Here is a 20,693-nt window from a genome sequence, read left to right as displayed (position 1 = left end):
GTACCCAAGTAGCCTTAAGAAACTCTATTTGATTATTAACAGTATTTTAAGGCCGTTAAAAATCAAATAGAGTTTCTTAAGGAATATGACATTTGCTTGCGTTACAGTGTAACGTTTGGAAGCGTTACACATATTTTTTTCCTTGCTGTATTGTAACGATACAGGCAGCAATCAACAAATGCAATTAATGTTTTAATTAATTAATGTTAAAATAAAACAAATATATATCCAATTATAAAAAAAAAAAACAAATATTAATACAATTTTTCATCATAAATGTATAGTTGTTTTACTGTTGTTTATTCTTCTTTGATTCGTGGTGAACTACATTATCATAAAATCACCATGACATAAATCAGATTATGACATATTTTCAACTTTCTTTGGTAATAAAACAACTATTTTACTCAACGCATGCGATGCTATGCTAAAAAAAGGTTAAATACGATGTTTAACTCATATACTCGTATAGTTTATGTAGAGTGAAGCGTATGTTGATATCATACTGTACATGATAAATGCTTATTGAGGTTATGTGTTGTTTCGTCAAGCTCAACGCGTCTCGTGTTACAGGGTTTTTAATAATAATATTTTAGTTTGCCATGGTGCCTGTGTGTGTTTCTCAATTGGTTTAGGAATCGTTTCAAGATTTTTGAACATTCCCAATATGATTTGCATCATTTGTTTCAAAAATTGTTCGATAATTTCAATTAATTGGGGAAACAATTTAAAATAAAGTGAGAGCAAGCAATAAATCATCACAAGAATAAAAAAGGATATCGAGCAAAACACGACTAGAAACCCTGCAATGCACTCTCCGATCGCGTGTCATGTCATAATGCGTAATACACTCGCGCGTCTTTTCATTTCATGTTAATACACTCTCAGTGAACAAGCCGTCTTTAACATTAAGTCCGAAAACCAAGAATTGTTTAATCTCTTGGTTATTTCTTTCTAATGCATGTGTTGTGAATCTTTTTTTCCTCTGTTGTAAATCTGTGTTTATCAAAACATGTTATCAAAACGTATAAAAAAAGTGGCCAGTTGTATAGAGCTCGCGACCGGGTAGAACGAGTAAGACGCATTAATGGTGACCAATACAATCAACTACTGCATACAACTACAGCTAGACCATCTGAAGGTATCGAATATGGAATTTCTTAAAATGGTGGACTGTGATGCATTATGAATGATGATTCTTTTTCGTGACAGGTTTATGGCATTAATGCAAGTATTTTTGTTTCAGATAAATTTCATAAAGTGTCCGTGCGTGTTGCTGATCGATCTGTTTACGACAATACCCTTACATATGATAATGTGTCCGACGCTATTTGTGAAAGTACTGGAAGTAAACATGACAGCAATATTTCAGAATCTAATACTTCTTCGAATAACAATGATGATATGTTCAGTGATGTAGAAGCATGTCTGATGATGAAACAGGATTGGATAAACATTCTGATGACGATGCAATGTTGGATGAGCCTGATTTTGATAAATGGACACGAGTGATTGTTTGAAATATTGGGCATTGAGCACCAAACAAACCCATTATTCAATGAATATGCTGTTAAAAATATTGAGGAAAAAAATGAACATGTGTCTACCAAAGGATGCTAGAACTTTCCTGAAAACAAATAGAAATGGACCAGAAATATCAAAAATTGGAGATGGTCTGTTTTGGTATCGCGGTGTTAAAGAGGGCCTCACCAAGCATTTGCGGTAAGATGCATATTGTTAAAACATTTTCAATGATTCATCAGTTTTCTCTTTCAGTTTTGTTAAGGTGCCAAGCACTCTTTCGCTGAACATCTTTATAGATGGACTACCACTAAGTAAAAGCAGTCCAACGCAGTTCTGGCCTATATTGGCAAATATTTATGAAATGCCTCAACTATCGCCATTTACTATAGCAATTTATGCCGGAAGATCAAAGCCAAATGATCTGGATAAATATCTGAAGCAATTAGTGTCAGAATTAATACCCTTATTGATGGAGGAACAATTATTAACCAGACAAAAATAGCAATTCGAGTGCGAGCCGTCATAGCAGATACTCCTGCTAGATCGTTTATCAAAGGTAGTGTAGCAAAATAATTTTAAACTATTCAATTGTTAAGTTACTAATTTTATCGTTTCGACAATTCAGGTGTAGCGAATTTTAATTCTGCCGATGGATGTCTCAAATGCACATGCGAAGCAGAATTTAATGAGGATGGTAGGTGCATGGTTTATAAAGGAGTTAACGCCCCTCCAAGAACTGATAAAGGTTTTAGAGGTGAAGAATATGGAAACCATCACAAATGTAGGTCACCATTCATTGATTTGAAAAAATTTGACATTGTTAAAGGCATACCAGTAGCAGATATTCTTCACTTAATACATTATGGTATGATGCGCCGTTTTTGTTTTAGGATGGAGGGATGGAAAATTAGGATTGAAAACCAAGTGGTCAGCCCAACTTGCGGAAGAAATATCTTCTTTGCTAGTCAAAATTCGACTTCCAGTAGAAATACATAGGTCATTTCGAGGAGTTGATATGGCGCGTTTTTGGAAAGCAACGGAGTATGGAAGTTTCCTCAATTACGCCAGCATTGTAATTTTGAAAGATCGAATGTCTGAAATGTATTTCGAACATTTCAAACTGTTTTTTTTGTGCAATTACATTGATGTCGTCAAAAGCATACATAAATAATTGGAAAATGGCAGGAGAAATGCTAAATAGATTTGTAATCGATTTCGAAGCTCTTTACGGGGAAAGATATTTAACAAGTAATATTCACAATTTGCAACATATATGCGAGGAGGTTTTGAAGTTTGGTCCGTTGTATTCCTTTTCTACATATCCGTTTGAAAATCATCTTCAGATATTAAAGCTTTAATGAGGTCAGGTTACAATGAAATTCAACAAGTTTTCAAAAGGTTATCAGAGTTAGAGGAGTTTCATATACCAACTTCGTTTGCTTCGAAAAAAGTGTCTAAGCCAAGCATATTTGTGCAGAAGAATGGAAAGATAGTTTTAAAATTACTAGATTACATATTACGTAACGATGAATGCAACTCATGGTTTTTAACCAAAGAAAATTGTATTGCAAAATTTTCAAATGCAGCACAAGTTGGAAATTCGATTCAAGTATGCGGAAGAATGCTCAACAACAAGTCCGATTTTTTCAGATCACCATTTCCATCAAGTGTTTTAAATATTTACAAGGGATTCTCAAATGATTTATCGTTGAATGATATCCAGTTGAGTGTGAGTGACATAAAATGCAAGCTTGTTGCAGTAAATTTAGATCCACTTTCGGAAACAGTTTTTATTCCATTAATTCATTCTCTTAGCATTTCTTAACTTCAAAAACTCTCATTCTTTGAATATATCATAATTGATTCTTTAAGTTCTTTGAAAAATCACTGCCAGAAATAAACATAAGTTCGATTAAGTGTAAGAGTTGTTTAGTATGTTGCGTTAATCAGTATGGACGCAGTATGCAGTATAGAGGGAATTCAAGCAATATTAACGGTTTTTTTTTTAATTTTTTTCAGTCTGCCTCTTATGGTTGGTAGGTTTACGCACTCCTTGAATATTCAATCGTTGTTTTGCTTGCTTCAATTTACGTTGAAAAAATTTTGATAGCATATTTTCGCTAACCTTATGAAATTTAGTGCTTCCAATAGTCTGAAACAAATTCATCAAATTTCTCAACAGTCTAATTTCAAACTTAGTGCAACCTTTCCCTATACCTGTCCAACTACATTCTACCAATAGTGTTTTTTCGAAAATTAAATCAAGGGCTTCCAGCATCCTATTTTCCGCATCCGTATCTATGATTTTAGATTTCAGCCAATCCAACACCTGTTGAAAATAATCTGTTTCTCCTAATCTTTCATCGCACTGCATTAGATCTTTCTTATTAGTTAGACGATTGAATTCAAATTCTAATATATTACTTCCGTTTACTTCCACAGCTTGGGCTGTTGTGTTAAGCAGCATTTCATTTTGGCGTTCTATTATGCTCATCTTTTTCAAAATTTTTTGTTGCCCTTTTTGAAGATCTTCATATGCTTCTTTCTGGAACTTTACTAATGCTTCGAAACATGGACAATGAGAACATTTCGAATTTTCTTCAGGAACATTTTCATTTTCTAGGTGATCGTTTAAGTATTCCTCATGAAAATTAGATGTGTCGAGATCGTAGTTTACAGTTTCCATAGCATCGTTTTCTAAAACGCGCTGTGCGAATATTTGCTCATAATTTCCAATTGTTATATGCTGTGTTGTGCCTTGTTCCATATAATCGGTTGATGATTCGTCAGACATTTCAGCTAAAATTTTCGTCCCAGTCTCGTAAGACGAAATGTTTGATCTTTTTACACAGCATTCTTGTCTTGTCCATCCACTTTCAGGAACACTGTTAGCATTTCGCACCAGTTTGGATGCCAATTTTCCGGGAATATTGGGCCATAACAAGTAATATTTTCCACTACTAGTTCCCTGCACCCATCCATCAGGCACAAGACATAATTCTCCATATCCCTTAGGGCCTAAGGTCTCCACAATGGAAAATCCCATTGTTATGATCCTTTAATAGTGAAAAATGAACAATTACTTTAAAACTAAATTATATGTCTTACTTTAAATATTACCTTACACAGGACACTAGGTTATCAGCTGACCAAGAGCAAATTTAAGCACAATACCTGCAGAATTGCAAAATACGCAGTGCTTGTGATATTCAGCCTCATACAATTGAAAAATAAAAAACTTGCTCCTCTGACTTATTGTTTTATTCTGTGAGAACAATGCATGCAATGTACCAAATTTTCCACGAATTCTTTATACTCGAACGATTCAGTTCGAGGGCAAAAAAGGAAGCTCGAGGAGGTTGTGGGTATGAGAAGCAGGCAATAAAGTAATGGAGCAGGATAGGCATATATTCCATCCTTTTCGTAGTTTCGTTAAATTTGATCATTTTCGTTAAAAAATGCCGACGTCATTTTGAATTTTAACGAAAAAATGAACGAAAATCGACGAAGAAAAGATGACGTTACGCAGTAATTTAAGCCCTGGAATTACTGCTGTATGGAAAGCTAAAAGTAATACTTTTAGGCATACTTTTAACGGTTTATTAACAGGATTGTGCTACTTGGGTAAACACCAACGTAAAATCAAAATATTGTTTTCGTGTAATGCTCACATTCTTACGAGTGACCACTTTAGATTTTTTTCCGGAATTCAAGGGAAGATTGTTTATGAAGTTTTAAATTTGGTTCGGGTAAAACAAAATTGTGTTTTGTTACTGTCAAGATTTAAAATCAAATCGTCCGTATTATGAAAAACGTGCTGGAAACTGTAAAATAGGAAAGAAAATATCGTTTACCATCGTTCTTGCCAACAAAAAAAAAAAAAAAACACTGTTGTTAAAACAGTGCTGACGTCCAAAAGTGCGCTCCATGTTAAACTAGGAAATTATAGTTAAAAACACCAGTATAGTCCTAAAAAGAAACATTGGTAGATGTGTGCAGTGATAGAGTATGTGCGCAGCACAAGTACCGAGTGGAAAGTGGAGTATTTTTCATTAAAAAGATAAAAGTGCGAGGGCCAAAGTCTGAAACAATAATACAACAATATGGCGTAAACCGGGTGACATTGGAAAGACGTCCCAACTGACAAAAAAAACAATCCCAAAGGACAAAACTTCATCTAAAGGGGGAGCTACTAGTAAAAGTGTCAGACAAAAGTCGGATAACGCTCAGATAAGAACAAGAGACCTTCGGGAGGGCGTTACGTTCGAATGCCAGCAACGCAACAGTGCCGAAGCTTGGCACCGGTCCCGTGGCTGCAGAACAGCGGCTAAGCAGCGGAGCAACGCAGAAGCAAGCAGCTTCGCCAGTGCTTACGGAGATGAGAGAGGCAATCAGGCAGCTCACTAACTCGTTGGCCGAGGCGAATGCAAAAAACGAACGCATCAATGAGGAGCTAAAACAGATGCGCATCCTCATGACCAAACAGCAGGAGTATGCGGTGCCCCGGGAATTGATTGCCCAGGAAGAAATGGAGAAGATGCATGCAGCACATGATCGCGACCGTACTGCGCTCAACAAGTTGCTTATGCAGGGGACCGGTACTAGCAGCCATCGGGCAGCAGCAACACCAACAACACCAACACCTCAGCCACGCCGAATGCAGCAGCATCAGGAGAAACAGCGGCAGCCGCCACAGCAGCAGCACCAGCAAATAGGCCCATCTACCTCGGCTACACCGCCTCAACTCCTAGCGTCGGGAGCATCGTTCGACCCGGAGGGGGACGATGGTCAAGGCAGTTTCGCTGAGGTGGTGAGGCGCAAATGGGGGCGGAATTCCGGCAAACCAGCAGCAGCAAAGCCAGTCTCACCGACAGGTGGTTATCGGAACGCAGCAGGAGTGCCTGCAACCGGAACAACATCAACGCCAGCAACAGCATACGGTGCGTCGGCATAATGTCGATAAGGTAGAAGTCATCCCAGGCGAGAACCAGACCTGGGAAACTGTTTACCAAAAGGTTAAGGATGCCATTAAGTTCGACCCGGCGCATAAGGATCTGGCGGATAACGTAGTAATCAGCCGCCGCACTCACGCTGCCCGTCTTCGGATACAGCTCAGTGGCACGGCAGACTCAACGCTGGTGCTACAGGAAGTGCTACAAATTATTGGAAATGCTGGTATTGCGCGAGTGATAACAGAGATGGGTGAGATTCTCATCACTCACATCGATCCTCTCGCAAGCGAAGAAGAATTAAAGGAGGCCGTAGACAGAAAGTTGCAAGCTAGTGCCGGCGTTACTAAGGTCAGCATGTGGCAACTGTCCGATGGCACAAAACGATCCCGCGTTAGACTACCGACAAAGGCAGCCAAACAACTCGTGGGGCAAAAGTTGACGGTAAGTTGCTGTATAAGCAATATCAAGGAAGCCCCGGCCATCAATCTCCAACAGCAGCGCTGTTACCGCTGCCTGGAGCGTGGCCATATTGCTCGCGAATGTCGTTCTCCGGTCGACCGACAGAAAGCATGCATTCGGTGTGGAGCAGAAGGCCACTTGGCTAAAGACTGCAACGCCGAGGTGAAGTGCGCCGTGTGCAGTGGTCCTCATCGCGTCGGCCACAGAGATTGTGTACGCCACATGCTGCGATGTCCTCACTAGTGATGGGTAAATACAATTTTTTTCCGGAGTCGGATTGATCCGACTTCGGCACCCCTCGGAGTCGGACTCGGAGTTACTCCGGACTGTTTAGCAGGGGGGGGGGGTTGCGTACGGGAAAACCCTCGGACTCATCGACTCCGAGTCCGGATCAGTCCGGATTACTCCAGATTACTCCGGATCACTCCGGATTACTCCGGATCACTCCGGATCACTCCAGATCACTCCGGATCACTCCAGATCACTCCAAAATTTTCACAATTTTTGAAATTTCATATGTTCTTACTTATTTTTTTTCAATCGGTCTAAACAATGTATAATTTTTTTTTACTGTAGCAAACACTCTACATTTGAGAAAAGGAATCCAATTATTTTATTCAAACCATCGTGAAAAATTACCAAATTTCACCGACATTTTGATTCATATTCCGAACAGTTTCGAGTTCATGTTTCAAATTCCGGACAGTCTCAAAATGAGATCTATTTTTTTCAAATTCGCATACACCTTTTTTAGTGTTTATTTATTTTCTCCTGAAAACTCCTAAATAACTTTTTATGAATTAATCCGTCTCTCCTTATTACGATAGTAAAAGATGGAAGATTAATACGGTATGAAATGTCAAAAGATTTTCAGTTTTTTCACACAGAAAAAACGGCTTCGGCCGTATTGCATAAATATTCAGTAATTTTTATACGAATAGTTTCTTCTCGTCTTTGAAACCCAGTCAAATTCATAAGTTGGCTAGATTTAATGTTGCCGCGAGCCGGACTTTGGCGACTATTATTTTACGTCAAGCATCGACCTGGTGAGGAGCGATCGCGATGAAGTTGAAAATTTAAGGCTGGAGAATAGCGCCGGCGAGACAACACGGTTGAGCAGCAATCCCGCAACATACAACCGCTTGGCCTTGCAATTGCGTTGCTTCAGCGTCTCGAGTTCTAGCATTGCAAAGTGACCGTCATAATCCACTTGGACACTCCAGAAGCGCAAAGCGAACCGCCGGAATTTGCGCTGTATCGACTCCGAGCGGGCCAGGGGGCGAGCAGCTTAAAGTCACCGAACTACCGAAGCGTAGTCCAGCATTGGCTGCATATCGATGCTGTATTGGGCTAGTGATGTGACGTGCAATTTGTTTTAGTAAAACACATCAATTTGGTTTTTAGTTATTTGTAATTGCAACCGTACTGGCGTTGTACAGTCGTCAACTCGTGCATTTCCAAAAGGATAACCGTTCCCTGATCCATAAGACTTGACTAACTGACTGATTAATACAAATTCACTGTTACAATGCATGAAACATGTACCAAAAGATACGTGAACGAGCCACGTACAAAAAAAAACTGGGACGAAACAAGGAACGGGGGAGGGAGTATATATATATATATATATATATATATATATATATATATATATATATATATATATATATATATATATATATATATATATATATATATATAATAAAATTCCGTCAGTCATCAAATTATTATTGCGATAGCATTTTTGTAATTCCATTATTTCAACACCATATGTTAAACCGTGTGCTAAATAAACACTCCGACCGTAGGAAAACACATAAAAACGTTCTGGTCTTAAGCGAGATTAGGACCCCTGACGAACGATTTGTTTCAAAGATTATACAAGCGAATAACAACTATGTCTAACAGTTATTATCTGCAGAAATTGTACAAATTGTATCTGCAGAAACTGTTCGTACAAAAAGTATCTTTGTAATTTTTTTTATTGCACCGGACACTCAATCATATGCATTGGAAAAAAATCAGGCGCGCAGCTACGCGGCTTAATACATATTATACTTTGTCCTTAATTACAATCGGGCGACATCGTGATCATTTCAGATCGCCCATGCTCATTTATTTATTTATTTGGTTTATTTATTTATTATTTATTTTACGTGTATCGGTCAATAGCTCGTGAAAAACTATATTTTCATTCGAAAGTAACTGGAAACACCCTGTATTGCAGTATGTTTATCTCAAGTGGTTCGCGGACCACAGGTTGGAGACACCACTGCTATAGACCAGCTGCTTCCTAAATGATCGAGCGATGCTGGCCAAGAGAATGCATTTTTTTCTTTTACACATACATTGTTTCATTATTACAGTTAATAAACAAAATAAGTGGTTAATGATATAAAACAATGCAATTGGTTATATTGTTGTTTTTCTTAAATTATTGTATCATTCAAGCAAGTAACGAATTCATTTTATAAAATTACAATTATTAAAATTGATTGTAAAGATTCTTCAGTTAAGAGTCAGCATCAAAGTGTGCAAAACTCATTAAAAGTTCTAAACAACAAAGAAAAATCACAATATCGCTTCTTAACGTAGGAAGGGTACATGTCCATGTTGCAAATTGTTTTTAGGATATTCTGAAGATGGTACAAAAACATTTACAGCTGAAAAAATATCGAGACAAACGTACAATCTTAGAAGATCGTTCTGCTCTTAAAAAGCAGTAGTGTGTAACCATTGTTCTCGTAAAATCAAAAATGTTTTTTTTTTGGAGAAATATTCGTTTCTTTTCAAATTTATCCTCAAATTTGACCATATTCATTGGGTTGACGACATCAAATGGAAGGGGTCCCTCAATCGACGGAATCATCAACCGGGCCCCAACTGGCCGAGGCAATGAAGATTGTTCTTCGTATTATGCAGTGGCGGATCTAACCGTAGGCGGACTAGGCGGTCGCCTGGGGCCCCACCGATTTAGAGGCCCTGTAGATCGCCATTCTATGGCCAGAGTATTAGCCGCCGTATGGACAGAGTATTAGCGACAAGGGCCCCCGGAAAACCCCGTCAACAAAAATTTTAGAACCTGTGACTGATGATCGAAGGGGCCCCCGACGGCATTTCAAGTTTGCTGTTCAATATCCCAACACCAAGTTTAGTGCCGCTAACCCCCCCCCCCCCCCCTCCTCGCCCCAACAACATTTACCATTTACAGGGGGCCTCAACTCGTCTTTCCGCCTAGGGCCCCGATACCCTTAATCTGTCACTGGTATTATGGCTGTATAGGGCTGTATGTAGATGCAGCTGTAACGGTTTTTGATCTTGCTGTATTTTAAAAAATTGGAATAGTCGATAAAAAAAACCATTTACAAATTAACATGGCCCATAGGTCCCGCAATTCCGTCCCCCCCCCCACCCTTCTATCTAAAACCTCTCCCATTTCCCCTTCTCTTCGATCCACAAACTTGATGTGGGCGATTAAGGTCAAGAATGAAAATTTTATTTTTTGCATTAAAAAACACACACATTCTACTATCCCAGGCCAAGAAGGTGAATACCATTTTTCGTGTGAAACATCGGTCTGCTTTCGGCACACAATCGCAAAGCGGTACAAGGGTCCCCGTATAAAAGAACAGGACGGGTCTTCCAGCCAAGAGCGCACACAATGACATCGATTTAATCGTTTCTAGAATGAAACCTCAACCCACTGAATCACCGTTGACCAAACGACCTTCCTAGGCTTTTTAAAGCGACGCCTGCTTGGTGTCAATTTTTCCTGCCAATTTCTCCGGCTACGAACCGGTGTATTGAAATTTTGTGTAGGGGCATTTTAATGTTTGTCTGTGTATGATGTGTGCTTGTGGCTGTTGTAACGGGTTTTATCTGGTGGTTGTCAGTTGACCACAAAACACCCAACTACGGGCCCCGAGTGAAAATTTAAGTTTTTGCGTTAAAAGCAGGCTCCACGATCCCAGGCTTGGGATTTGAATACCATTTTTCGTGTGAAAACAGGTGTCTGTTTTCGGAACACATCTGCAAAACAAGCATAGGCGCACCCAGACAAGCACAGGCACGTTTCATCCAAGCTAAATTGAAAAGCGCACACATCTATATCGATGGAATCTTTTCTCGAATGAAACCTCTACCCACTGGAGCACCATTGCTTGCTCGGTGTAAGTCAATTTTTCCTGCTAATTTCTCCGGCTACGAGCCGGTGTATTGACATTTGGTGTAGGTGCCTTTAAATTTTTGTCTGGGTGTTTTGTATACTTGTGGTTGTTTAACGGGTTTTCGGTGGTGGTTAAGCGCAGCGTTCTGTGGATTCGATTTTAGCAGCAAGTGTCTCTGCGTGGTTTGGGCGTCTCGTGCACCGGCATCCACACCAGCTAAAAATGACGGTTCCTCGCTCTGTCCAATGCTTTTCGCCTAAGATGATGAAATGGTATTGATTTGAGCTGTTCGCGCGTGTCGCAGCGTTCTTCGCTTGCGGCTTTGGTTAAAGTATTGGCAGATTTCTTAGAACATTTAGTGTGCTACTTTGAGTAGTATGTGGCCCCGGTTTTCTACAGCTCGGGGCCCTGGAAAAAATACAGTGAGGGAAGCGATGGGAAAACTGAATTCTTTGAAAATAATTCTTAAACAAGGGGGGGGGGGGGGGTTGCTGAATTGAGACGAAGTCGAACATCCACTATGACGGGGCTTCCTAGATCGCCGGGGCCCCAGGCGGCCGCCCAGTCCGCCCACCGTTTAACGCGCCACTGCCAGCAGCATTTGCACGTTCCGCTTCTGACACTAATTTGGCTAGCGCGGGGAATTTGTATGCAATGCAATCATACTCACGATTGGCGTCATACTACAAAGTACCGGGTCGAGCAAGGCTTCGGGAAACTTGTCGACAATCTGCGTTTCCTCTGTTCAGCAAATTCTTACCTGTCGATCCACGCACTGCATGCGCGTCTGTGCACATTGTTTGTTCACTTCAGGCCGCGGGGCCATGGGGATTCTCAACACTCATTTTCTCAAGCACTCATGAGTGCTTTTGAGAAATCCTCGTTCTCAGCGTTTGTCGAATCGGAACAAAATCGGTTTTGAGAATCTTTGAGAACCTTTGAGAAAGTTGACGGCCGACGGAAAATCGGTTTTGAGAATCTTTGAGAATCTTTGAGAAAGTTGACGATGCAGCGATCGGCTACCTGAAATATAAGCAATTGTGCTATTTCTTTTTCGATAATCACTTTGTAAATGTATTCAATATTTATAATTGAAAAAGTTTAAAAAAACATGCGATCAAAAACAAATTTTCTATTTAAAGCTCCAAATAAAACTTGAGTGGGTTTATCAGTTTCTCAGAGTGAAAAAAATTGACGACGGCCACGAGCTCGCGTCTGAGAACAAGTTTTGAGTGCTTGAGAATGTCTTCTCAGCTTGAGAAAGCCTCGTGGCCCCGCGGCCTCACACTTCACCAAAACACACCAGCGCACGAGACTTACGAAATGCGCAACAACGCACAAACACTGCGCGCGGGACTTAGAACAAAACGCGCACAACCATCTCCGACAAAGCGTCGCGCTGTACTGGTGGTTTTGTACGTGTAGGAGGGGGGACATACGGAGCGATGGTTCGATGCTGTAGTGTAAGCGAGACAACACGATGTGACGAGCAGCTCCAAGTTCTTGAGCTCGCTGAAAGAAGACACACACATTCACAGACGGCTCGTCAAAGCACGGTATTTGTATTGGTATTAGTGAAGCGCGCGTGTAAAACAGAATGCGATTTCTCATCGCAGCGCGTTTCTCCTTGCTTCCTTAAGCTTCCTCATACTCCTCGGCCTGAATCACTCAAAATTTGGGGTCTCATTGTTTGCGTGGTAAGCAACCAAAGTAGAACGGGAAGTAGAAGGCTACTTCATATTCTATTTTTATTACTACTTCGCTGCGTTTTGAATCCCTTGGGATTTCGCTGTGTTTATGAGACACACACTCGCACTCCTTCAGCCCTCCATAGCTGAACGCTCCCACCGTTGCGAAGATGGGAGAATGTTCCCGTCCGGAATATAACACAAAATGAGTGTATTTTTTGAGTGATTTGAGTACCGTCCCCCGTTAGCAGTTACTCTTGGAGGAATGAGTTACACCCTCGCGCGAGCCCTCCCCCTCCCCACCCGGAACGCATGGTGCGCTCTGCAGTTCTCAATGTGTTCGTGTTCTTTCGAGCCGCATGCTAAGGTAATAGTGTGCGTGTCATTTCTACGCTTCCATTTTTATTAGGCTGACAGCGCATCATTCACAAAACCGACTTCAAAACGTTAACAACAGCATCAGGACAGTGTTATAAATCGATATATAGTTTACAGGATATTACTGAAATAAAAAGATAGGAAGTGTAAGTTATTGTGATGAAAAGCTAAACATCCATAAAACTAATACCTTTTTGTGTTTATGTGCAGCATAAACATCATGTCTTCACCGGGGAACGAAGCGCGTCTAGTTGAAGGAGACCGGGATGAACTGTTGTTTTGTTTAGGCCGGATCCCGGCTTGTATAGATGTGCGAGCAGTTACGCGTTTTGAAGAGGGACAACTAGCCACGACATCTGCTTCATCAACGGTGTCGGCTGTATTCGGTGGTAGTGTTGCTCTTGTGACACGGCCAACCGGAACAGATCAACCGAACGATGGACAACAGCTGAGTACGGCTGCAAGTCCAACGGTGCAAGCGACTGCTGGTGGTTGTGATACGGTTGTGACACTGCCGTTTGAAATCGTCCGACGCCTTGGTGAGCAGCAACCGACTTCAGTAGCATATTCGCTGATGCAAGTAGTTGCTGGTGGTGGCGTTACTGTTGTGACACTGCCATCCGGAACTGTTCGACGCATTGGGAACCAGCAGCCGAGTTCAGTTGTATATTCGTCGTTGCAAGCGGTGGTAGTGTTGTTGTTGGTGCACGGCCGCCCGGTACCGTTCGACGCATCGACGGACAACAGCCGGGTTCAGCTGCACGTTCAACGGTGCAAGCGGCTGCCGGTGGTGGTGTTGCTGTTGGGGCACGGTCGCCCGGAATCGCTCGACACATCGGTGATCTGCAGCCGAGTTCAGCTGTCCATTCGTCGTTGCAAGCGGCTGCCGGTGGTAGTGTTGTTGTTGGTGCACGACCGCCCGGTACCGTTCGACGCATCGACGGACAACTGCCGAGTTCAGCTGCACGTTCATCGGTGCAAGCGGCTTCTGGTGGTGGCGTTGCTACTGTGATGCGGCCGCCCGGTACCGTTCGGCGCAACGACGGACTACAGCCGAGTTCAGCTGCACGTTCACCGGTGCAAGCGACTTCTGGTGGTGGCGTTGCTGTTGCGGCTCGATCGACCGGAACTGCTCGACGCCCGGAATCGATCAGTTTTCGTAAATATTCGATGTACAACTTGAAAGTCAATGAACTCATCAAGAATTGTCTAAACGATAATGGACAGTCATTCCGGATCCGGAGTGATCCGGAGTGATCCGGAGTGATCTGGAGTGATCCGGAGTGATCTGGAGTGATCCTGAGTGATTCGGAGTAATCCGGAGTGATCCGGAGTAATCCGGAGTAATCCGGAGTAATCGGGAGTGATCCGGAGTAATCCGGAGTGATCCGGAGTAATCCGGAGTGATCCGGAGTCGAATCCAGTTATCTTCCGGAGCCGGAGTCATATTTTGGGCACCGGAGTCGGAGTTGATCCATGACTCCGCTCCGGGTTACCCATCAGTAGTCCTCACTAAGGGTACTTCAACTCAATGTGGATCATTGTCGGGAAGGACAGGGCCTAGCACTGGAATCCGCGCGGGAGCACCGTGCTGATGTCCTGATCTTGTCGGACATGTTTACGCCTCCAAACAACAACGGGCGATGGGCATACGACGCATCGAGGAAAGTAGCTATAGTAGCCACCGGCTCCTACCTAATACAACGGGTGTGGGCCAGAACAGTGCCGGGACTGGTGGCTGCTAAAGTGGCCGAGATCATCTTTACCAGCGTCTAAGCTCCTCCGAGCCTATCTCCACATGAATACGAGCGGCTTCTTGAGGCCGTTGAGCTGGAGGCCTCATCCCACTCCCACGTGGTGATCGCTGGTGATTTCAATGCATGGCACACGGAATGGGGTAGCAGACGAAATAACCTGCGTGGCGAGGAATTACTGCAGATGGTGGAGGTGCTGGGACTCTCCATCTTAATAGTAGCAGCGCACCGACATTCATCGGCAGATGAGCAGCAAGGCCCAGTGTCATTGACGTGACCTTCGCAACTCCGTCGCTAGTACTGCATGACACCTGGGAGGTACTAGATTTCGCCAGATCCGACCACCAGCTGATCCGGTTCGAGACCAACAGCCCTGCACTGGCCGCAAGGAGAGTTCAGCTTTCCCAGCGGATTTCGCAGCAACGCTCTCCCCGCCGTGATCCACCAATCAACCGGCAGCACACTCCATGTGCCGGTAGGAGGTGGAAAACTAAACAATTCAGCGAAAATTCTTTTCTCCTAGCACTCAGAAACGTGAACTTCGCCGAGCAAGCTGTGACTGATGCGGATATAGTCGAGATGATGACGAGGGCATGTGATGAAATGATGCAACGAGCCAACCACTTGCCCAGCAACTCTTATAGTGACCTTTACTGGACTCCTGAGCTGGAGCGGCTACGTGAAATATGTCTAGCCGCGCGCGAGCGGCTTAGACTCATCACCGATCTACAAGAGAGGAGTTTTGCTGCAGCAGACCATCGCACGGCGAAACGCAACCTGGAGAAGGCGATTCGTGCCAGCAAACGTCAGCAGATTGACGCACTGATCGATACCGCCGAGGATAATGAGTTTGGTGGCGGGTACAGGGTGGTGATGTCCACGCTGCGCGGCAGTCGAGTGCCGCAGAAGAAAGACCCAATCGAGCTGGGGCGGATCGTGTCTGACCTGTTTCCCAACCACCCGCCGGTCCCATGGCCGTATGTAAGTGATGTCACCCAGGGAGAGGCATCCGTCGACGACGTGACTCCCAGGGAGCTGCAGGATATAGCCCACCAGATGGCAACAAGGAAGGCACCAGGACTGGATGGAATTCCCAACGCCGCGATGCTCGACGCACTCGGCAAGGTATTGGACTAATCCTGAACCGGCTCAACAAGCACCTCGAAGACCCGGATTCACCGCGGTTGTCCGATGCCCAATACGGTTTCCGCCGAGGACTCTCCCCCATCAGTGCGATCCAGCGTGTTGTAGACGCAGGGAGAAGGGCCAAGTCGTTCCGTCGTACCAACAATCGCGACAAGCGCTGTCTGATGGTGGTCGCATTGGATATTCGCAACGCGTTTAACACCGCTAGTTGGCAGTCTATAGCTGATGCGTTGCGGAATAAGGGGGTCCCATCAGCGCTCCTAAATATATTAGGAAGCTACTTCGAGGAACGCAAGCTGATATACAACACCAGCGCGGGCCCGGTCGAGCGTCACATCAGCGCGGGAGTTCCACAGGGGTCCATCTTGGGCCCGACCCTGTGGAACGTGATGTACGACGGAGTCCTTAGCGTTGAGCTACCACCTGGGGCGGAACTTATCGGCTATGCCGATGACCTCGTTTTGCTGGCTCCAGGTACAACGCCGGCAGCAGCAACAGTAGTAGCTGAGGAAGCTGTGTCAGCGGTAGACCGGTGATTGCGCGAGCATCACTTGGAGCTCGCACATGCGAAAACGGAGATGACAGTGATCTTTAGCCTGCAGCAGCCTCCGGAGGACATCACCATCACCGTAGGAGGTACAGTGGTGCCGTTCTCGCGTACCCTTAAATACCTCGGGGTACGCTTACACTACAACCTGTCGTGGGTTCCTCATGTGAAGGCGGTTATTCAGAAGGCAACAAAGATTGTACAGGCGGTCATACGATTGATGCCAAACCACCGAGGACCAAAGACGTCACGATGCCGCTTGCTTGCAGCAGTCGCCGACTCGACAATGCGATACGCTGCACCCATCTGGCACGGAGCCTTGACTAACAGAGAGTGCCGCAGTCTGCTAAATCGCGTGCAGCGAAAGGCAGCGATCCGCGTGGCTCGAACGTTCCGGACGGTAAGGTATGAGACCGCCGTGCTGCTCGCGGGGCTGGTGCCAATCTGCAGAGCCGTAGCGGAGAACACCCGAGTTCACAGCAGACGCGGGACCGGTGTAAGTAGTAGCGAGCTCCGGAAAGAGGAGCGACAGCGGACTATTGAAGAGTGGCAGACGACTTGGGATGCAGACGCCGCAGCAGACAACGCCAGCAGATATGTCAGGTGGGCATACCGCGTAATTCCGGACGTGGGAGCCTGGCAGTTGCGGAATCACGGAGAGGTGACGTTTCATTTGTCTCAGGTGTTGTCAGAACACGGATTTTTCCGCGAATACCTGAACAAAATGAGTTTCATTTCGTCTCCGGCCTGCCCTCGTTGCCCTGGTGTAGTTGAGGGAGTAGAACATGTAATGTTCGAATGCCCTCGCTTTGCTGAGGTGAGGAGTGAGGTATTGGATGGAGTTTTGCCAGAAACGTTGGAGGCACACATGCTTCAATCACCCACCAACTGGAGCAACGTGTGCGAGGCCGCCAAGCGCATCACCTCAGAACTCCAACGCTGCTGGGACGAGGAACGCGCCATTCTCACCGCACAGGCCATGCTGGAGGAACCCGCCAACCGGCTCGACCCCGAAGCAGTCCGGCGTACTCGGAATGACCTTCGAAATGTAGTGTGAAGGACGCAGACGGTGCGTCAAAGGGAGGAGCAGCGTGGCGAACGGCCATCTGCGCCTTCATCGTCACCACGAACGTCGGAGCGCCGGGCGAATATCCGCGATCGGATGGCAAGACTTCGACAGCGACATCGCCAGCATCAACAGGATGAGCGACGAGGTGTTGAAGGAGGTGATATAGACAGTGGGGAGTCTGTCTATCCTGAGCTGGCCAGCTCTTCCTACAACCGGCAAGGCGGTTTGACCTCGGCAGAGGAGGCGGCGGCGGTGGAGGCGGTCGTGGCCTCCCGCTAGTCAACCAAAAATCACACGGAAGCACGTGAAGGAATGCCAAAATTGGTGCGAAATTGCCCCACACAAGGGCAGCGAGTGCAAATTACCAGCGAGACCACGGAGGATTAAGGACGCGCTGCTAAGAGCTATAACATCCCCTCCCCCTAGACCCCTCGCGGGGCACAGGGGAAGGGGCAGGAAAAGGGTTTTGGAATATGTAAATATTGTAAATTTACTGAAATAAACTAACCCGATTGTTATAAAAAAAGCGCCTACACGCGTGTTCCAAAACAGCCGTCATACAAAGTCAAAGTCATACAAAATCATGAGAAAGTCTGCGCCCTTTTGTTCCGGCGTCCTCGTGAAGTTTACCGAGCCGAACCGAATAGTTGTGTTCGATAAACATGTGCGCGTAACAGGTAGCAGCATTTGTACTGCTTACCCACCGTATGTCGCTGTCATACCGAGCAAGACGAATAGACAACGCGTCAAGAGGACATGTGTAGCCGTGAGGAAACTTTTCTGTGTCTCTTTTGCCATGTCCTTGCCACCCAAGACATATAAATCATCACGCAGTGCTTTTTGCAAAAAATCTAGGATTAATTTCTACAGCGCTACATCCGAGCGCTCCATAGCTGGATGCAAAACTCCATAGCTGTTTTGCACACTTCTCCTAAGCATTTGACATACGCCCCTATATGCTTGCAAACCTCCATAGCAACGTTGCAAACATCCCCTAACCATTTGAATTATTCTGCCGAGTGGATCAAATAGTTCATTATATGATTCGAACCCCTGTATTGTTATTTAACTGTGTTACGCAATGTCATACAAAGTAGAGGTTGTGTTGTATTTCTCTACTATCTGTGCATTTTGTTATTCTCACAATTTTTATAGTAAATAATTACAAAAACTCCCTTCTTAATGTAATTCCATGCAATTTGTGTTGTTAAATAAATGTTTTCCGTAGTTAAACCGTGAAACAAAACGCTTTCTGTAGCTTTCACCTGACGGAAAGCTGTTAGTCAAAAAACGGTACCCGATCTCAATGATTTGGTTATGGGGCCCCGTCTACCATAACGCCTAGGGCCTCGGAGAGGCTTGATCCGCCACTGAATGCTGGTGGTGATAATGTCGGACTGCCAATCTTTTTCCAAACTTCACGATCAAGGACTGTGATATCAGATGCCGTATCAAGTTGCAGATGGACGGGCGTGCCATTCATTGCAATAGTGACATATCTGCGGCGTTGCTGAACACTATGCACGTTCACCGTAACCACACTGGTCTGCGTTTTGTCTTGCTTTTTATATATCGACTTATTATATTTCTGGCGATTTGCTGTCTTGCAGAAATCCTCTTTGTGTCCCGTTTTGGAACAGATCGTACACTGGTGCTCTTGATACCTGCAGTCACGCACCCAGTGTGCACCTTGGCAGAGCCAACATGGTTTGCTGGGATTAGCTTTTGAGGCATTAGAAAACTTTTTCTGAGTGTAGGGTGTTTTCAGGTTCACAGCCAAAACTCGATCATTTCTCGGTATCTCGATCATCGCACTATCTTTTTTCAAATTTCCCAATTTACTGCATTCGGTGGCATTCGGTGAAACGTCATGCAATGGTCCTCTATTTTCGCCAGCAAGCGCGTTCTTATGTCTGCATCAGTCTCGTCCTTCATACCACAGACGTATAGCAAGCACTTGCAGTCCTCCTCGTTGAGCTTGCCGAGCTCGAATACAACGGCCGCGTTGTTGATTCGACAGGCATAACTTAGATGGTCTTCGTTCCGCTTCTAAACTAACTGCAGGCATCTGAATCGCTTACTTAGCAGCGATTCCTGGTAGTCGTAAAGAGTTGACAGCTTTTCCACCGTTTGCTCAAGCGAAAAATTGAATGGGCGGCTTGGCAGGATGAAGCTTAAATAACGGTCATGCTCGGCAGCTCTCAGTTTCCGCAGAAATAACCGGACTTTCGCAGCGTCGTCGATCCTAGCAGCATCTTTCTGGAACAAGTCTACGTAACGTGGGTACCAGTTTTTGAACGTGATTCCCGTGTCGCTTGTATGAAGTTCCGTCTCGTCGTCCACTATACTGCTCCTGGGTTGAGAAAACTCCTTGAAGCAGGCTGTTTGGATGCGCGGCTTGGACAGGAACGGGAACACGACCGTGTGATAATCGTCGTTGATCGGCATCTGCAAAAGGGTCACCCGAGTTCACTTCGTTCGTCTCCATCCTTCGACGTTTCCGACGCGGTGAAGGAATTTTAACACACGCACATACGATACGCGATCACACAATACGAATAGACGAACACGTTAAAAGGTCCCGATTGACAAACGAGATAAAATGCACACATTAAAATTGGGTTAAAACACGCAAACTAGCAGTATTTTATAAAATTTAATCCTCGTCGCCACTTTTATGTCCGTATGTGATATGGCAAGAGGTGGACCAGTACACACACGAATACAAATAAAAGTTTAATTGTTCTAAACTCAAAACGGATGCTTTATTAAAACGAAGTATACGCCGCGCTGCCCCGATGCGAAGTGTCCGTGCCCTTCGCGCAGCAGCCAAACGATCCACCCCGACCGATCGCTCTCAGGCGCTTACGGCTCGTCAACTGCAGTAAGAGCAGCTTACTTCAGAGTCCGCGGGCGGATGGCTGCATTCTTTCATCTAACAGTGGTTAACCGATCTCGTGATACAATCGTCAACTCATGTGACTTAACAACATGTCCGTCATGGGTTCAA

The 20,693-nt window shown here is 44.5% G+C and overlaps 1 protein-coding gene and 1 pseudogene across 1 annotated transcript; one reads left to right on the top strand and one right to left on the bottom strand.

Moving 5' to 3' along the window:
- Positions 1 to 2,882: 2,882 nt before the first annotated feature.
- LOC121601368 lies at positions 2,883 to 4,982 on the bottom strand. The gene is made up of 2 exons (XM_041930180.1): positions 4,645 to 4,982; positions 2,883 to 4,580 (listed from the first exon to the last, which is right to left on the bottom strand). Exon 2 carries the CDS (start codon positions 4,568 to 4,570, stop codon positions 3,530 to 3,532), a length of 1,041 nt encoding a protein of 346 aa, XP_041786114.1. The 5' UTR covers positions 4,571 to 4,580; positions 4,645 to 4,982; the 3' UTR covers positions 2,883 to 3,529.
- Positions 4,983 to 5,902: 920 nt separating this feature from the next.
- LOC121601369 lies at positions 5,903 to 17,962 on the top strand (annotated as a pseudogene).
- Positions 17,963 to 20,693: the final 2,731 nt, after the last annotated feature.

The sequence above is a fragment of the Anopheles merus genome, unplaced genomic scaffold, assembly GCF_017562075.2.
Source record: "Anopheles merus strain MAF unplaced genomic scaffold, AmerM5.1 LNR4000079, whole genome shotgun sequence".
NCBI classification, from domain to species: domain Eukaryota; kingdom Metazoa; phylum Arthropoda; class Insecta; order Diptera; family Culicidae; genus Anopheles; species Anopheles merus.
This window is presented reverse-complemented; position numbering and strand designations above follow the sequence as displayed.

Bases quoted from the DNA above. Each gene is read 5' to 3' on its own strand.
- LOC121601368 (XM_041930180.1), bottom strand. From the start codon at position 4,570: ATGGGATTTTCCATTGTGGAGACCTTAGGCCCTAAGGGATATGGAGAA.